Source organism: Alligator sinensis, unplaced genomic scaffold (assembly GCF_000455745.1).
Source record: "Alligator sinensis unplaced genomic scaffold, ASM45574v1 scaffold1227_1, whole genome shotgun sequence".
In the NCBI taxonomy this organism is placed as follows: Eukaryota; Metazoa; Chordata; order Crocodylia; family Alligatoridae; genus Alligator; species Alligator sinensis.
Window position 1 is genome coordinate 597,805 of NW_005842618.1, and position 14,542 is coordinate 612,346.

The window sequence follows — 14,542 nt, forward strand, 5'->3', positions numbered from 1 at the left end:
CTGAAACATGCTTGGCCTGCAAAGTACTTCAGTGCCCGACAGAGTGCTGGACTACTGCCACTGTCATGACAGCAACAGTAGTTTCAGGGCCTTTTATCTATCTTTTGTATGGATAGAGAGAGAGTATGAAATTACGACAGAGTTGTTTTATGTTTGTCTTCTGTAACAGTTCTCTAGAAATGTACTGCAAGGACCGCTCCTGAAAACCAGAAACGTCAAGTTGTTCTAAGGGAAGATCTTTCCGTGTTTATCACGGATATATCAGTTTGTCTCATATAGACATTGTTTATCTCAAAGCAAGGAGGAAAACAGTCCTCCCTGCTACTCCAACTCTGAGCAATAGAAATAAAGATCTCTACAGCTTTGACAAGCGTTCTAATGATTCAGAAAAAAATACGGCAAACTGTTCCCAGCACCGGGGCCCCTTCACTGTCTTCTGTACATAACAAGACATGCTACTTAGTGTGGGACACTACAGCAGGGTTTTTGCTTTCCTTGATGAACATTATCAAGGAAGAAACAGGGGATTGGGAAGAAACAACCAACCCAACCCTGTGCAATTTGTTCTCGCTGTCAAAAATGTCAAAGCGATGGGACCATGACATACTTTCATTTGCTTTTTAGAGAGCTAAATGCTCTTCTAGGGGCTCCAATATATTTCCCAACTCTTACTTGCGTCACTGGGGAAGGTTGTAACAAGGGCAGTAGCAGAGCCCTTAAGAGTCTTAAAACAAATGCACACGGCTTTTTGGGATATCTGTTAAAGCATATAAAAAAAAAGAGTTAATAATTCAACTCTATTAGGGAGAGAACTTGCTGGGACACAGCAATTGCTGAGACTCAGCAACTTCTTGTGGCAGAAAGAGAGGAGTCAAATTCTGTTCCATCCAATGCCTGTTTCCACACATTGGGATAAAGACCCCTTACCTTTTGGTGAGCTATCAGCAGGCAGTTGGAGTGCTCATGCTCGCACGCAATTTCATAGTCAGGAAGAAGCTCGGCTAACTCCTGAACAAAACGCACCACCTCTTCATGCCAGGGGACGTTGGCCATGGTTAAGTTGCTGGCCGAGCTTTCTCCGCAGTAGGTCACACCCTGTTGAAACATTTTGAAGCTGTTATTCAGCACCTGTGTCACTGGTTCATAATTTTAGGGAAGCATCGATGCACATTTTTCTCAGCAAATGTTGCAGATGAACATCCATTTCATAACAGTGTCCCATTACCTAGTACAGTTTGCTCTGGAGAGGGAAGAACAGCCTGATGACAAGGATGAAGAAAAGTGAGGAGAGCTTCCTTCCCCTTCCAAAGGCTTAGTCAGCATCATCCATGTTGAGCAAGCCAGTTTCCCCTTTTGTATAGCTGGGAATAACATCCTCCTCCCACCTCGCAGGCTTTAATGCCTGAGAGAGTAAGGGAAAAGAGTAACCAAATAATAGAAGTCCAAAAGGGTCTATGACAATGTCCCATTCTGGCCTTCCCAACTGTAGAGCACCCCTGCAAACACCCTCTAAAATTCAGGACCTTTGTGGTAAAAACTCTAGCCTCAAAAAACCTGCAATATGGCACAGGAAGAAAGCAGAGATGCCCTGGGCCTTAACATCTGCAAATCTCCTATGCACGTGTAAATGAATTCTTGACCCTTGCCCGTATTCCAAACTGTGCTGAAAGAACCGACTGGTCACATAGTATTGGTGCTCCTCATTTCCACTGTTAAATTTAATTAATGAGATGCCTAAAAGCATGCCCACTACCTCTCTACTATTCCTTTTTTTGTGTTGGCCATAGAAGTGCTCTGTGATCTTATCTAAAAAGAAGGACAGACCATACAGCCACAAATGAACGTGGAGAGAACTTAGAAGATCCCTGCTTGCCTTCCACAAAATCTCCACATTGAAAGAACTGGAAACCATCTTATGTTGCTGCTTCAAATGGTGACAGATAGCTACTGTTGGGACCCAGAGGCCTTTAGGCCTGAGTTTTGACCTTTGGACTTAGCTTAAGCTGCGTGCTTAGCTTGAACTGTGGTCAAACATTTGCACCCGGTTAAAGGGGTGTGATGGAAAAACACTGTCCCCAACTGAAAATGAATCGAGAGGTTAGCTAACTACATTGAATAAATATAGTCTGGACAAAAAGGGAACAGTCAGAGCAAAACCTACCCCCACCTAAAAATGAAAAGATTACCATAGAATGGAAAATTCTAGTTAAGAGTGACCATATTTGGCAAACAGAAGCAGAATTATTAATATACATTAGGAGGAAGGCTTGAGCTAATTTTGTGTATTAAGAAATGCAAGCTATATGGTATATGAAAGAGCGATGAGAGATTGTACCCTTCGAAACCTACTCCTGAAAGATCTGGTCACGGATCTAAGATTCAAAATTCAGATGGCGTCGGGAACCCCGGACAAGGCTTCACAGACTGATCACCCGGTGTCGTCGCGTTCATTAAATTTTGGGGTGGTGAACATGTTGTACTGCTTTTGATCAACTATAACACTAAACTTGTAACTGCTAAGGGCTTAATATATTTGTTATTGGTTAAGAAGTAACCGTGTCCTAGTCTTGGAATTAACCCTCGGTACAAGGCCCAATTTAACGTTCCTGGACGTAACGCTGCACACCACCAGAGACTTTTTCAATGATGACAAGTCAGCAGGTAGGTCGCTGGTAAATTGCTTTGTTCTCTTTGGGTAACTCTTTGGGATCACAAGCATCTCAGTCGCTACTTGCCATTTCTGCATAAATATTGTCCTACCTATTTCTTGTCATTGCTCTCCCTGACTAGTCACAATAAGATAACTGATAGGGAACTACAGAACAACACACATACAGAATACCAACATGAGTAGCAACAACTAAACCCAAGAGATACTTTGCTGGAGGGCTGAAAAGGTGAAGGCTTGCTGCAATGGGTAAGAAAGTGAAAAGCCCTCCCAAGGCCAAAGCATGCACTCTCGTTTTCCCTAATGGATCTACATATGCTTCATGATAAATAGGATTCTGCATGCATTGAAATGAATATGAAGGGAAACAAAAGGCTTGTAATTCCATTAGCAGACTAATGACCACACCATAACTAAGAAACCTTCAAAGACTAAATATCCCTACTGCAAGAATCTTATTTTCTTCTAATGTTGCTACACAAAAACGGAATATTTTCATACTTGTGTACTAAATGTGGATTCAGAATTCCCCTTAAATAACCAAAGACATGGGACTCGTAGCACAAAGAAATAGATTGCTTTGCCAGAACCAACAAAACTTAGAGGAAAACAGACTCAACCAATCCTAACTGTGTTAACTACTGCCTGGAGCATCCCAGTGGCAAAAAAAAAAAAAAACCACGCCATTTCTTTTTCTCTTGGTCTAGGGCCAAGCAAGTTACTGCAGCCACAGGACAGAGAATGAGCCAGAGATGTTGCTTGGTCCACTTGAACTGAACTCTGTCTTCACAGAAGCAGGACCTCTGTACATGACCTATTCAAGCACATATCCAACTGGCTGGCATTGCACACTACCATCATAGATAAAAACAGAGCTGGAAGGGACCTAAAGAAATCCTCCAGTCCAATTCTCCTCTGGGCAGGATCACCTCTGTCTAAACCTTCTCACACAAATGTTTAACCTTCACATGAGATCTACCAATGATAGAAGCCACGGTGAAGATCAGCCTTCAGCAAAGAAATGTATTGCAATTAAAAACAAGCAAGTGGAAGAGCTGGTAACACAAGCACTGAGACCCTGTAGAAAAGAGCAAGCTTTTAAAAATCACCTTTCTTTGGGGAGGGGCGGGGAGAGAAATCACTGCAAGTGTGCAAAACGTCTCCTAATCCTCTGTGCAAAAACATGAAGTGTGAAATGACTCTCGAGACAACTGAGCAAAACTGTTCAAAAGTCTAAAGGGGGAGCAAGGGGTGGATGAAGTGTAACCGTGAAAAAGATGACAGTGGCAAATTGCATTTTAAGCTCCTCAGAAGAAAAGTGCTCCTTGTAAGCACACAACAAGCAGTGATAGCTGGGTTTCGAGTCCAAAATCCTGAGGTTTCACAGAGCCGGCTGCCCACTTTATTTAAAGCAAATGCAAATTGCATGCAACTCTATCAAATTCAAGGGAGTTATATTTATAGAAAAAGGAATGGAGACATTTCCTTTTGATAAAGAAATGTGGAAGGGTTTTGATTTACTCTTGTGTCTTTCTTTTTTATGAAAGAGGCAAGGATTTTTGTGGGTGATATCTTCTGATGGACCAATTGCACAGCTGGAATAGACTTAGACAACTTTTCAAATGTAGCACATTCTTCTTCAGGTCTTTTTCAAGCAGTTACTACCCATTTACTATGCTCTCCAATTCTTTGACATCTGAGCAATTCACATTCTTCACTGTATTCATCAACACAGCACCTAAGGAAGTACAGAACTACTACTACAACTATCCCACAAATAGGGACACAAAGCACAAAATGATTAAGCCTGAGATACGCAAAGGTATATAGACATTAACTCTTAGTGATCTCAATTGGAGATTCAACCCCTGGATAGGAAGTAGTAGACCTAATATCTGTTCGGATCTGAGCTTAGGTAAATGCCTAAGTTCATATAGGAAACCAGCAGTGGAGAAAAAGCTTGAATCCAGGTCTCCCAAATGCCAGACTATCGTCTTTTTCCTACCACTGGCAGGTGGTCGGACTCGATGATCCTTTGAGGTCCCTTCCGACCCTAGCATCTATGAAACTTAGCCAGTGGTCCCTCCCTTACTCTCTATGCCCGACCTTTCTAATTACCCCTTGCAATTTCCTTGACTTCACAGCTCAGAAGTACTCCTCTGACCTTCTCTGGTTCAGAAGCAGAAGAAAGCTATTATAAACAGTGGTGATGCAAGATAAAGATCCCTTCTTCCCTCTCTTTCCCCCCTTCTCATTCATTTCCCAGGAGTATTGACAAGAAAAAAAAAAATATGAATTGCTCAGTTATATGAGCGCACAATTTAAAAGGTACCAAACAGACTTGTATTACAACAAATCACATGGCTCAAAGACAGGACAATCCTGTCCACAGCTGTATTTTCAAGCCTTTGTAACTGAGGCACAAACCTTGGCTCAGAGGTAAAAGTAGAAACAAAGCCTATGCCGGATGAATTTTTTTTTTTTTAAATAAGATAAAAGAGTTCTATTTCTTCAGCCAGACACATTAAACCTGGATTTAGCATTTCAAAGACTATTTTGTAGTTCTCTAGCCCAAACCTGGCAGCATTACTTACACTGAGACCACCAGTTTCAGTGTTTTACGTTCTATTTGTGCTATCTAGATGAGGTTTTTTTTAATGCAGAATACTCAGTATGCCACTCCCACGCTCACACCCCCTAGACTAAGTGTTATAAGGGTTTTCAGCAACGAAGCACTGGGGGCCTGATCCTGTCAAGTGTTCAGTGACCTTGATTCTCAGTAGAAAGAATTAAAGTCAAGTTCCCCTGCCAGAATAAGCTTCTAAGCATGCAGGAAGCAGCCTTGGAAAAACCAAGTTAGAAACTAGATACAAAAATAAAGCACTCTGACTAAATAGTTCAATCATGCAAAAAGCTAAGCTCTCTCATTTCCTACTGAAGTCAGTAGAACCAGCATCACTCAGAAGCTGCTGGGCATCTTGCGGGATCAAACCGCAAGTGTAGAAGACAAAAGAAATGTGGGGAGGGGAAGGTGGAAAAATCGGCGATTCCCTGCTCAGGTTAAAAACAAATATCATTTTAAAAAGGAAATAATGTGCTTAAATTCTCCCAGCTATTGCTTATCAATTATTATCAACTCCCCTTGCTAATAAACAAAGCACCTGAAGAGAAACATTCAATTGCTCTGTTAACCCATATCTAAAAGGTTGATCCTGTAAGTCCTCTGTCACCCAAGTCCTGATGGTACTGGAGACTAGGGAATCTATTAGAGGTAGTGAAGACTACAGTCATCCTTGAGCTGTCTTCATTAAAGAATCTGTTGTTAGTTCACCTTTTTGTATTTAGACCAATACATAGCGCTGAATGTTTACTATATATTACACACACGTGCAAAGAATTTACTATAGCAGGACACACTATTCAGATTATTCTGACTGTCTCTTGGCTAGGAGAAACACTGCTGACATGCATAGCCGACTGACCAAGATCTGACAGCTGTCTGATTCTGTCTGCTTTTAGCGTCGTTAGTTTTATCAATGGTTCGAATCCTTGCAGGAGGCGCAACAAGGAGTACTTCCTAAAGTGGCACCTCAAACCAAATATCTCTGGGCTCCTATACAGGTGTGGGGAGCCTGCTCCAACACACTGGAAATCCAGCGCGGTGGAGCAGACTCAATTCATTGAATCTACTGGAGCACAGAAACCGAGGTGCTCCGGCAGCCTTCCACATCACGCGTATCAGCGTCCCCTGAGTCTCCACGCTGAAAAATGGCACTGGTGTGCTTTGAAATACCCATGCAGCTCCCGTGCACACGCGCACACACGTGCATGTACACACACACTCTGTGTCTCTTACCTCGGAGCTTGCCGGGGCCCGCGTGCAGAACACATGATCCCCGACGCCAATCACCTTGCCCGCTGCTCCCAGCCAGAAGCAGTTCCAAGCTGCTAGTGCCCGGGAAAGCAGAGGAAGAGCAAAAACCCAGATATTTGCTTGCATTTTAAAAACCCGCCCGGACACAAGGACAGGGGGCCAAAAAGAGGACATGTCCAAGAAAACCCAGACATATGGTAACCCTAATAAAATGAAATCTGAGACTGAGTTGGCCTCTTCTCTACAAACTTTCTGTGAGGAAGACGGACCCATGTTTGAGCTGGGTTGGGAAAACTTCTACTTAAGAGTAGGATTTATTCCAATTAAATATAAAATCAGGCAGTTTTCCTGGCAAAAGAACATTAAAATAAGCATTATATTGATACAAAAACTGATTTAATCTTAGCTGTGACTTCAATTTGATCATTGTATTGATCTTCCTTTGATCACTGTATTGATGATCCTTCTTTGCTAAATAGCTTAGCAAAACAGTGGAAAGCCCAGCATACTTATATGCTTGCTTAAATGTAGGTTGTGGCTTACATATTCTTTGAGTAAAATCCATCAAGCATACACAGAACTAGTTTAGTTTGTCAAACTGCAAAATTGGCCATGCACTCAAGGTAAAACACTTGCAATGCACTTGGCTCTGCTTCCAAAGAAATCCTGAAGTCTCTTGCAACTCCCACTGGCAGCTTATCACCTTTACTATCCGAACGAGGTATTTCATTCTGGTCACAAATGCTAATCGTGCAAGTGCCTTTAGAACAGACCATGCACAACTTTATGGATGATGATGTTTGGAGTTCTCATGCATTTCACTGGGAAGAACATTTCCATTCTTTTAAAAAATATATTTGCACCTGCAAAATGTCGATGCCCCTTAGTCCTTTAATATTACACTCAGGACCTAATCCTGCTTGTATTAAAAATGCAGGTGTCATGACTAGCAGGAAACAAAACAAGGTCTTTACCATGTAAATGCCTAAAAGGTAGGCAACATGAAATACGTAGCAGAATAGACTCGTACACTGATGAAAATATTCTTAAGAAGAAATGGTATCACATTAATTAGAATGTGCATAAGTTTTGGTAGCAATTATATTTCACATTTTTAATTTATGGTGGACCTCCTCCATTAAATCTGCAGAAGTGAAGGATATTAAGGCAGCGTACCGTATCTCAATGCCGGTGAGGTAACAGGTGTAAAATAGAAGACACGCTGGGGGAGTGCTGAACAGGAAAGTACATTAATTTAACCCTGCACTGAAAGTTGGGAAAAGATTTTAAATGTACTTGTACTAAAGCAACCAGCCATGCAAATAATGGGATATGCATCTCAAAGGTTCAGCTGTATAGAGGCAGCTCTGTATAGCAATATTTTATTCTCATTCATTATGCAGATTATGATTTGAGCAGCATGAAAAATGTATAACTAGAGAGGGGGAAAATTCCTAGGAAGCTACAACATGATTCATTCCTTTAATAAACTTCAACGATATAATTTACAAGCAAAGAAAGCACAGAAGCAAGTGGAATAACCAAGCGCTTGGATGAGTAATTATTTCTCACACACAAATCAATGAAAATCAACTTAGCAGCGCACACTACAGAAGCACAGAAACATTTAACTTCCCCAACTTCTTTAAACTTAAGTTAATTAGCAGTGTCGATGTGGCTTAATAATAGTTGGTGATTAAGTGCATAGTTGATTATGGCAGTCTTACGTTTGTCAACACGGTATTAAGACAGTTCTTACTAAGAAACATTTTTTAAAAATAAGAGGATACAGTTGTCTTATACACAGTAGCTCTTAAATAAATTTCTTTGTAGTGGAAATATCAGTGACACCAATCTGTAATTAGTCCTGAGTTGGCATGTTTTCAGCCTGCTAACTATACTACAAAAAGTTTTCTGATAAATAGCCTTCAAAAGCCTCTTTAAAAAACATCTTAAATAGTCTTGGTTATATGCATATAAAGCCAGAGCAACTTCTTCAAAGTCTCTATGGATTTTCACACTGGTTTAGTGAAGCAAAGTTTTCACCATATTTTTTTTAATACGATCACTTGTGCTGAGTTGCTTATAACTGCGGTGAGAGAGAAATACCTTAAAAAGAAAAAAAAGCCTGTCCTGACTGGTTCTCAGGAGGACATTACAAGAGTCTCTACCACTTCAGTCTGGTTCCTTACCAAAGGCCTGAACAACTATTCTATTGCAAGCAGCTATGGAGCAAGACGGAGTTAACTCAAAGTGGGAATTACTCTGCTTAGTTGCTGAAATAAACTTAAACTTCAATGTAATTGTTATGAACCAGAGAACTTGCTTTGCTTCCAACTTTCCACTGATTAAAATTCATTAAACTGAATTCTGTGCAAAATGACAAGAGAAGGAAGGGGTGCTATCAAAGTGTCCCTGACCTACTGTTAAGTGACAGGATCTCTGCTTTAAAAAATTAGACCGGTCTTGACCTAGGGCAAATGTCTTAAATTGCCCATTATTAGGTCAAATTCTCTGCAATAAAAATGCATATTACTTGGACTTCAATAATGTTTAAATTACACAAGCAAGCTGTAATGCACATCTAACACCTTGCCAAAATAGGTTTGTTTGCTTTTAAAGTGTTTTTCGAGTTGATTTACCAAAGGGCATCAGTTTATTTGTGTCAATTATATCTGAAAAGCCAGTAATGGAACCCCTTAGTCATGCATTGTAGCTACAATATTTAACGCAAGTCCTTCAGATGTCACACACTTGGAGGTACGCTCTGATCTGTTCTACCTGTGAAAGCCTCGAGTAACTCCTCTGAAGTCAGGGTACTTAGTACAAAGACTAACTTTGTGAACATGGGCTGGATTCCTTTTTAAAAAAAGATCACCATTTAAAAAAAAGGGCACAGATATTTAGAGATCAAATGCACATACACGATCCAAATCTCTTTCTATCCCTGCACTGCTTCAACCCAACAGAAAGGGCTCTGGATTGGAAGTCAGATCAGACACTGACTCATTGTGGGACATTCCTCAAAAATAAAAAAAGCACCCTAAGCCTCCATTTCCCCCACTGTAAAGGAAGAATGATGATGATGGTCCATTTTTAGGCAGTGTACAGATTCAGGGATGAAAGATGCTAGGTAAGTTGTATTATTTATTTCATTAAGGTATTGATGGTATTGATTTGGTATTTAAACCATCTCTTTACATTATTCACATTGTGAACTCCCTGCCCAACTGTATCTGAAAGGATTTCAGATGTCTAGTCTTATTTCCATGGTTTATATTTACCGCTTACTTCAAACACTACGCTTTGCTTAGACAATGAAAATAAATTAGTTTTTGTTTGGTTTTGCCCCAGGCCAGTACAACACAACAATGCTTCAGCTGCAAAAAGTACATGCGGGATATTCCTGTTTTAATTGCTCCTCCTCCCCCATTTCGTGCAAACAAACATTTTTCCTGAGGCTAGGCTTTCTTAAAAGTCACTTAACATTTTCAGCCACAGCTATGTGAAAGGGTTTCTTGGAAATTATTTTTCTTTAAAGTAAAACCTCATTTGAACTGATATACCATATTTACTCACATACCGGGCACAGTTTTCCCTCCCCTCCAAATCAGTCCTCCAAAATTGGGACATGTGGCTTAAACAACAAAGCTAATTTTTCTTCACTGGAAAAAAGCAGAGTAGAATAGGTCAAGTGGACACTAATTTGTGGCTGTCGGGATGGCTGCCACTTCTCCCAGGGGCTGAAAACAACAGGATGGAGCCCAATGCTCATCTTCTCATATATGCTGGTGAGCCATTATCTTGTGGCTGATAAACCACTGCACTGGCTGAAGGCAGGTGAGCTGCTGCATGCAGCCTGTAGCATCTTAATTAGGCTTGTGGTATGGAAACAACACTTGATTATTTATAGAAACGTATATAAAGGGCTATTTAGAAGAAAGAAACAACAGTTACTACTGCCCTCGCATGGGTCTAAGGCCTAGCCTTGTTGCTGTCCTGCCACACCAAAAAGGTCCTGCTGCCTCACCCAGACTGCCACAGTTCCTGCACCCTGCGTTTCCAGGAGGACTTACGCTATATACCACAGTCAGCCGTGACTCTAGAAAATCTTTTTTTTCCCCTACATTCTGCCTTCCAAAAATAAGGTTTTATTTGGGGGTTTGTGGTATGTAAGAAAATAGGCTGTGTGCTTGATGTTAAGCATTTCATTAACCCATTGACTCCAACTGAACTTCCCATGCACAAGTTCAACTCAGAACTGTTCAGCCACTGACATCTGAAGGGCATGTGGTTGTTCAGAGCCTCGAAACAAAACCAAACCACAGGAGAGGCAACGATGACACTTCCCATTCCTACCTGGTACATCTACACTGAAGCTCATGTAGATATATATACCTGATCTAGCTTTGAACTAGCTGGTTTAGGTATGGGTAGCAGGCTAGCCATGGCAGCACAGATCACAGCACTGGTAAGGCCACCTAAGTATTTCTCCAGTTTTCTCAAGTTGACTTTGCAGACCATATTGTCATCCAGGCTGCCCCACTATCTGGACCTGAGCTAGCCTTGGTACATCTACACATGCCACAGACACCTGTTTAACTGCATTGTAGACACAAACTTTGCCAAGCTCAGACTCGTACTGAAATTCTGCAGATCATGGCAATAAGTTAGTGACTCTTCAAGCCAGAAGATTATACATTGGTTGGTTGTTTTATAGCAGTCACTAGGATAAGTGATTTTTAACTTGGTCTTGTCTCCATCTAAAGGTGGACTGGAACAGCACCAAGTCTCTGAATAGCTTTTTGACAGGTGAAAGCAATCAACTCTTGCTTCTTGTAATTACAAACTCATTAAAGAGGAGCTAATTTTCCTCTATTTTAAACACTTAAATAATCTTTAATGTTTAATATGACAAGGGTGAGCAGAGAGGGGCAGGTGCATCTCCTGTTGGGCCTTGCTTGCCAACTTATTAATTGGTCATTTTAATTTCAAAGCAAATCTCAGATCTCAAGAACAAGGATTATAGCTCCAGAAAGTCCATTTTCTACTTTTTACTATTCACTACCCATTAGCTCAGCAGCTCCAAAGTGCTGACCTGGAGACAGGGCTGTAGAATACAAATAGGGACAAGTGGGTCAAGAGGCTTTTGGCAATCCCATGTTGCAAGTCTGAATCTCATTTATACTTAACGTAAGTATAAACGAGAAAGAAAGCCATTTCCAGGTAAATTCCTATCACTCAACATACAAAATCCCATGAACACTTAATGATCATCTTTACCATACTGACTTGTAAGGAGGTGGAGGGAAAAAGAATCCATGTCAAAGTTGTGCAAGGGTGCATAATGAGCATGCTTGTACACAAATTATCTTAACACTGTTGACATTTTGGAGAGAAATGTCCAAGGCACGATTCAGTTATACAAAGACATAGGCACAATTAAGAACACTTGTTATGTGAATTGCAAGGCTATTAAGAAGAGTACTTCATTTCTATTTACTTACCTGACTTCCACCCCTGTAGCTTCTGGTGCATTTTAGACTATTAATCTATTACACTGCCTCCCTTATATTTGGAATGAATTATTTAGTATCTAAAGACCCCAAACCTTTACTACATTTCACACAGCCTTCCCTAATATGCTTGATTTCAAAGACAAATACAAATCACAAAATCGAGTAGGCCTATTACACTGGTGGCTTTCTAAATAACAATCTGGTAAAGCCCATGAACATTACAGACACACTGAAAATTTTGTGGATTAAACACACAAGTCAATTTTGAATAGAGGGTAAATAGAATATATCAATCTCTTATATTAAGCTCCACAAGCCCAACTCTCCCTTCATCCAGGTTCATAAAGGGTACCGAGTCCTAGTAGTATAAATGTCCATTAGGATCAAGCCCTGCAAGATTCTAGATCTCTCTCACCTGGGCTCTGAAGCAACAGGAGATTAGCTGCATTCGTTTTAAATTAACACAATTTATTTCAAGCATTTAACCAGAAAAATCCCACTGAGAGGAAGGTCTTGTTCAGTGGCAGATACTTTAGGGAACTTAATTCCTTACTCTTCTCTGAATGGAGACCCAGGTTCCCTTTCCTTAACAACCCATCACACCAAAGCAAGCAGCAAGGGACAGGGGTGCAGAGGTTAAGGTGGGAATGTCCTGGGCATGTATTTGATTTTCAAATATGCTTTAAAAAAATCCTTTTGAAGAGATTTTGGACAAAGCTCCCATGTCACAATGGCCATGTACATCCTCTCTTGGATGTCACTTACTGAAAGTACCATGGGTGCACTGAAGGACAGGCCTGTATTTGTGTCAACAGGAATGACCCCAAGAGTTTAGACAAAAAACAGCTCTAAAAATGCATAAAGCAGTACCTACCCAGGAACTGCAGAAAAAAAGAATAAGCTCTGTGATACAGAGTCCCTAATCCAAACACATCACAGCACTGAATGACATCTTTGCTGACAGAAGCTTAACATTTTGACTTGCTGCATTTAGTACAGGAATTTTAGCAATACCGCTTGGCTTATGCTTCTGGCTCGTGCAGCCCAAGTTCATCTTCAGAGTATCTTGCTGGCTGCAGTAGGGTGGCCACAGGGATGAGTTGGGTTCAGTAAGTGGACAAGATGAACATCTCAGAGAACAGATCCCCCACAAGTTGGTATGGGATGACTACTTTCTAGGAAGCCTTATGTTCCCACTAGGACTCTTGGGGTTTCATTAAGTCAATGGAAAATCCTCTTTTATTTCACTGGATGGTGGATCTACAATAGCTTTCTTCAGATCCAGACCTCTTGCCCAGGCATATTTTGTACACATTCCTGGTCCTGGATTTCCCCAAGCTGGGTCTTCTGGGGAGGAGGCATGTGTAAACTCTTAGCAAACAGGCTCATGACAAAGACATCTAATTCCTCTAATGTTCAAAGGCATTTCATTCATTCTCTTATTCTGGACTTGCTTGTTCCTGTAGCTCCTCCATGAGGATCTCAGTACTCTCCACCCAAGATGAGCTGGGGGATGTGAGCTGAAAAGACCAAGCGTTTCACAGGAATGCTCCACACCACTCTGGACAGAGCTCTGTAACACCCCATCCATCAGCCATGTAGTTGGAAATGTACCATCCCAATTTTATTCAGCCAAGTGGTATTTCTGCGCAACTCAGATTAAACAGCCTGAGCTCTCACTTGATTACATACAGAAGGCAGGGTAGAGATTTACACTTTACAGACTAACTAAAACAGAGATGTATAGCATGGGGTTTTGCAAGTCCGAGCTCATTTAATCAGATGCTTTGAAAGGACGTGCACAGAGCAGTGTATCAAATAGAGGGATCTGAATATAAAAGATGATAAAAGGAGGGAATGATGGAGGGGGGGCAGTGTTGGGATGAAGGGGTCACAAAAGCAAATCCAGGTAATGGGATTAAAATCTGTAGGCTTTGTTTAGTCCCTGAAATGACTGCAGCTTTCTATGTTTCTAGATAAATTGTTAGCTTCCCCACAACCTTTACTAGATGGAAGGATCCTCTCGTGGATAAGACTGGACCTTTTGCCAATCTTCTGGTCTCATCTATTCATATAGAAAGCTAATTAGTGTGGAGACTGTTCTTACCAGATGGACAGATCCCTGACCTCCACTCATGGTTTTTAGATGATGCTGACATCTAAATACCCAACATGCTGGAGACAGCTAGGGCCACAGTGGTCTGAACTCAGAGAAGCCAGTCTTAAAACAAAGATGTCAAGATCTGCTTTTTCACTGGAAGCGAGTGAGGAATGAGGAACCAGCCGGCAGCTATCCTGGAGTGAAAGACAATTGTTTGCCTATCACCTATGGGGGAAACACTGTTTCTTGTTTCTGGCCAAAAGGAAAGAGAGGCCAAAACGAACAAAACAAAACAAAAAAAGAAGCAAAAAATAAGGAAATTGGTTTCACTCGAGGTAAAGAACCATGTAATCCATCCGCATTTCAAATTTGCGGAAACA

At 41.1% G+C, this 14,542-nt stretch overlaps 1 protein-coding gene across 1 annotated transcript in view; it reads right to left on the minus strand.

The window, feature by feature from the left end:
• Nucleotides 1-14,542, minus strand: part of TYW1 (tRNA-yW synthesizing protein 1 homolog) — a 144,203-nt gene that overhangs the window by 16,152 nt on the left and 113,509 nt on the right. The window contains exon 15 of the mRNA XM_025215033.1: nt 928-1,095. Within this exon, the coding sequence (XP_025070818.1) occupies nt 928-1,095 (168 nt within the window). The remainder of the gene's footprint in view (nt 1-927; nt 1,096-14,542) is intronic.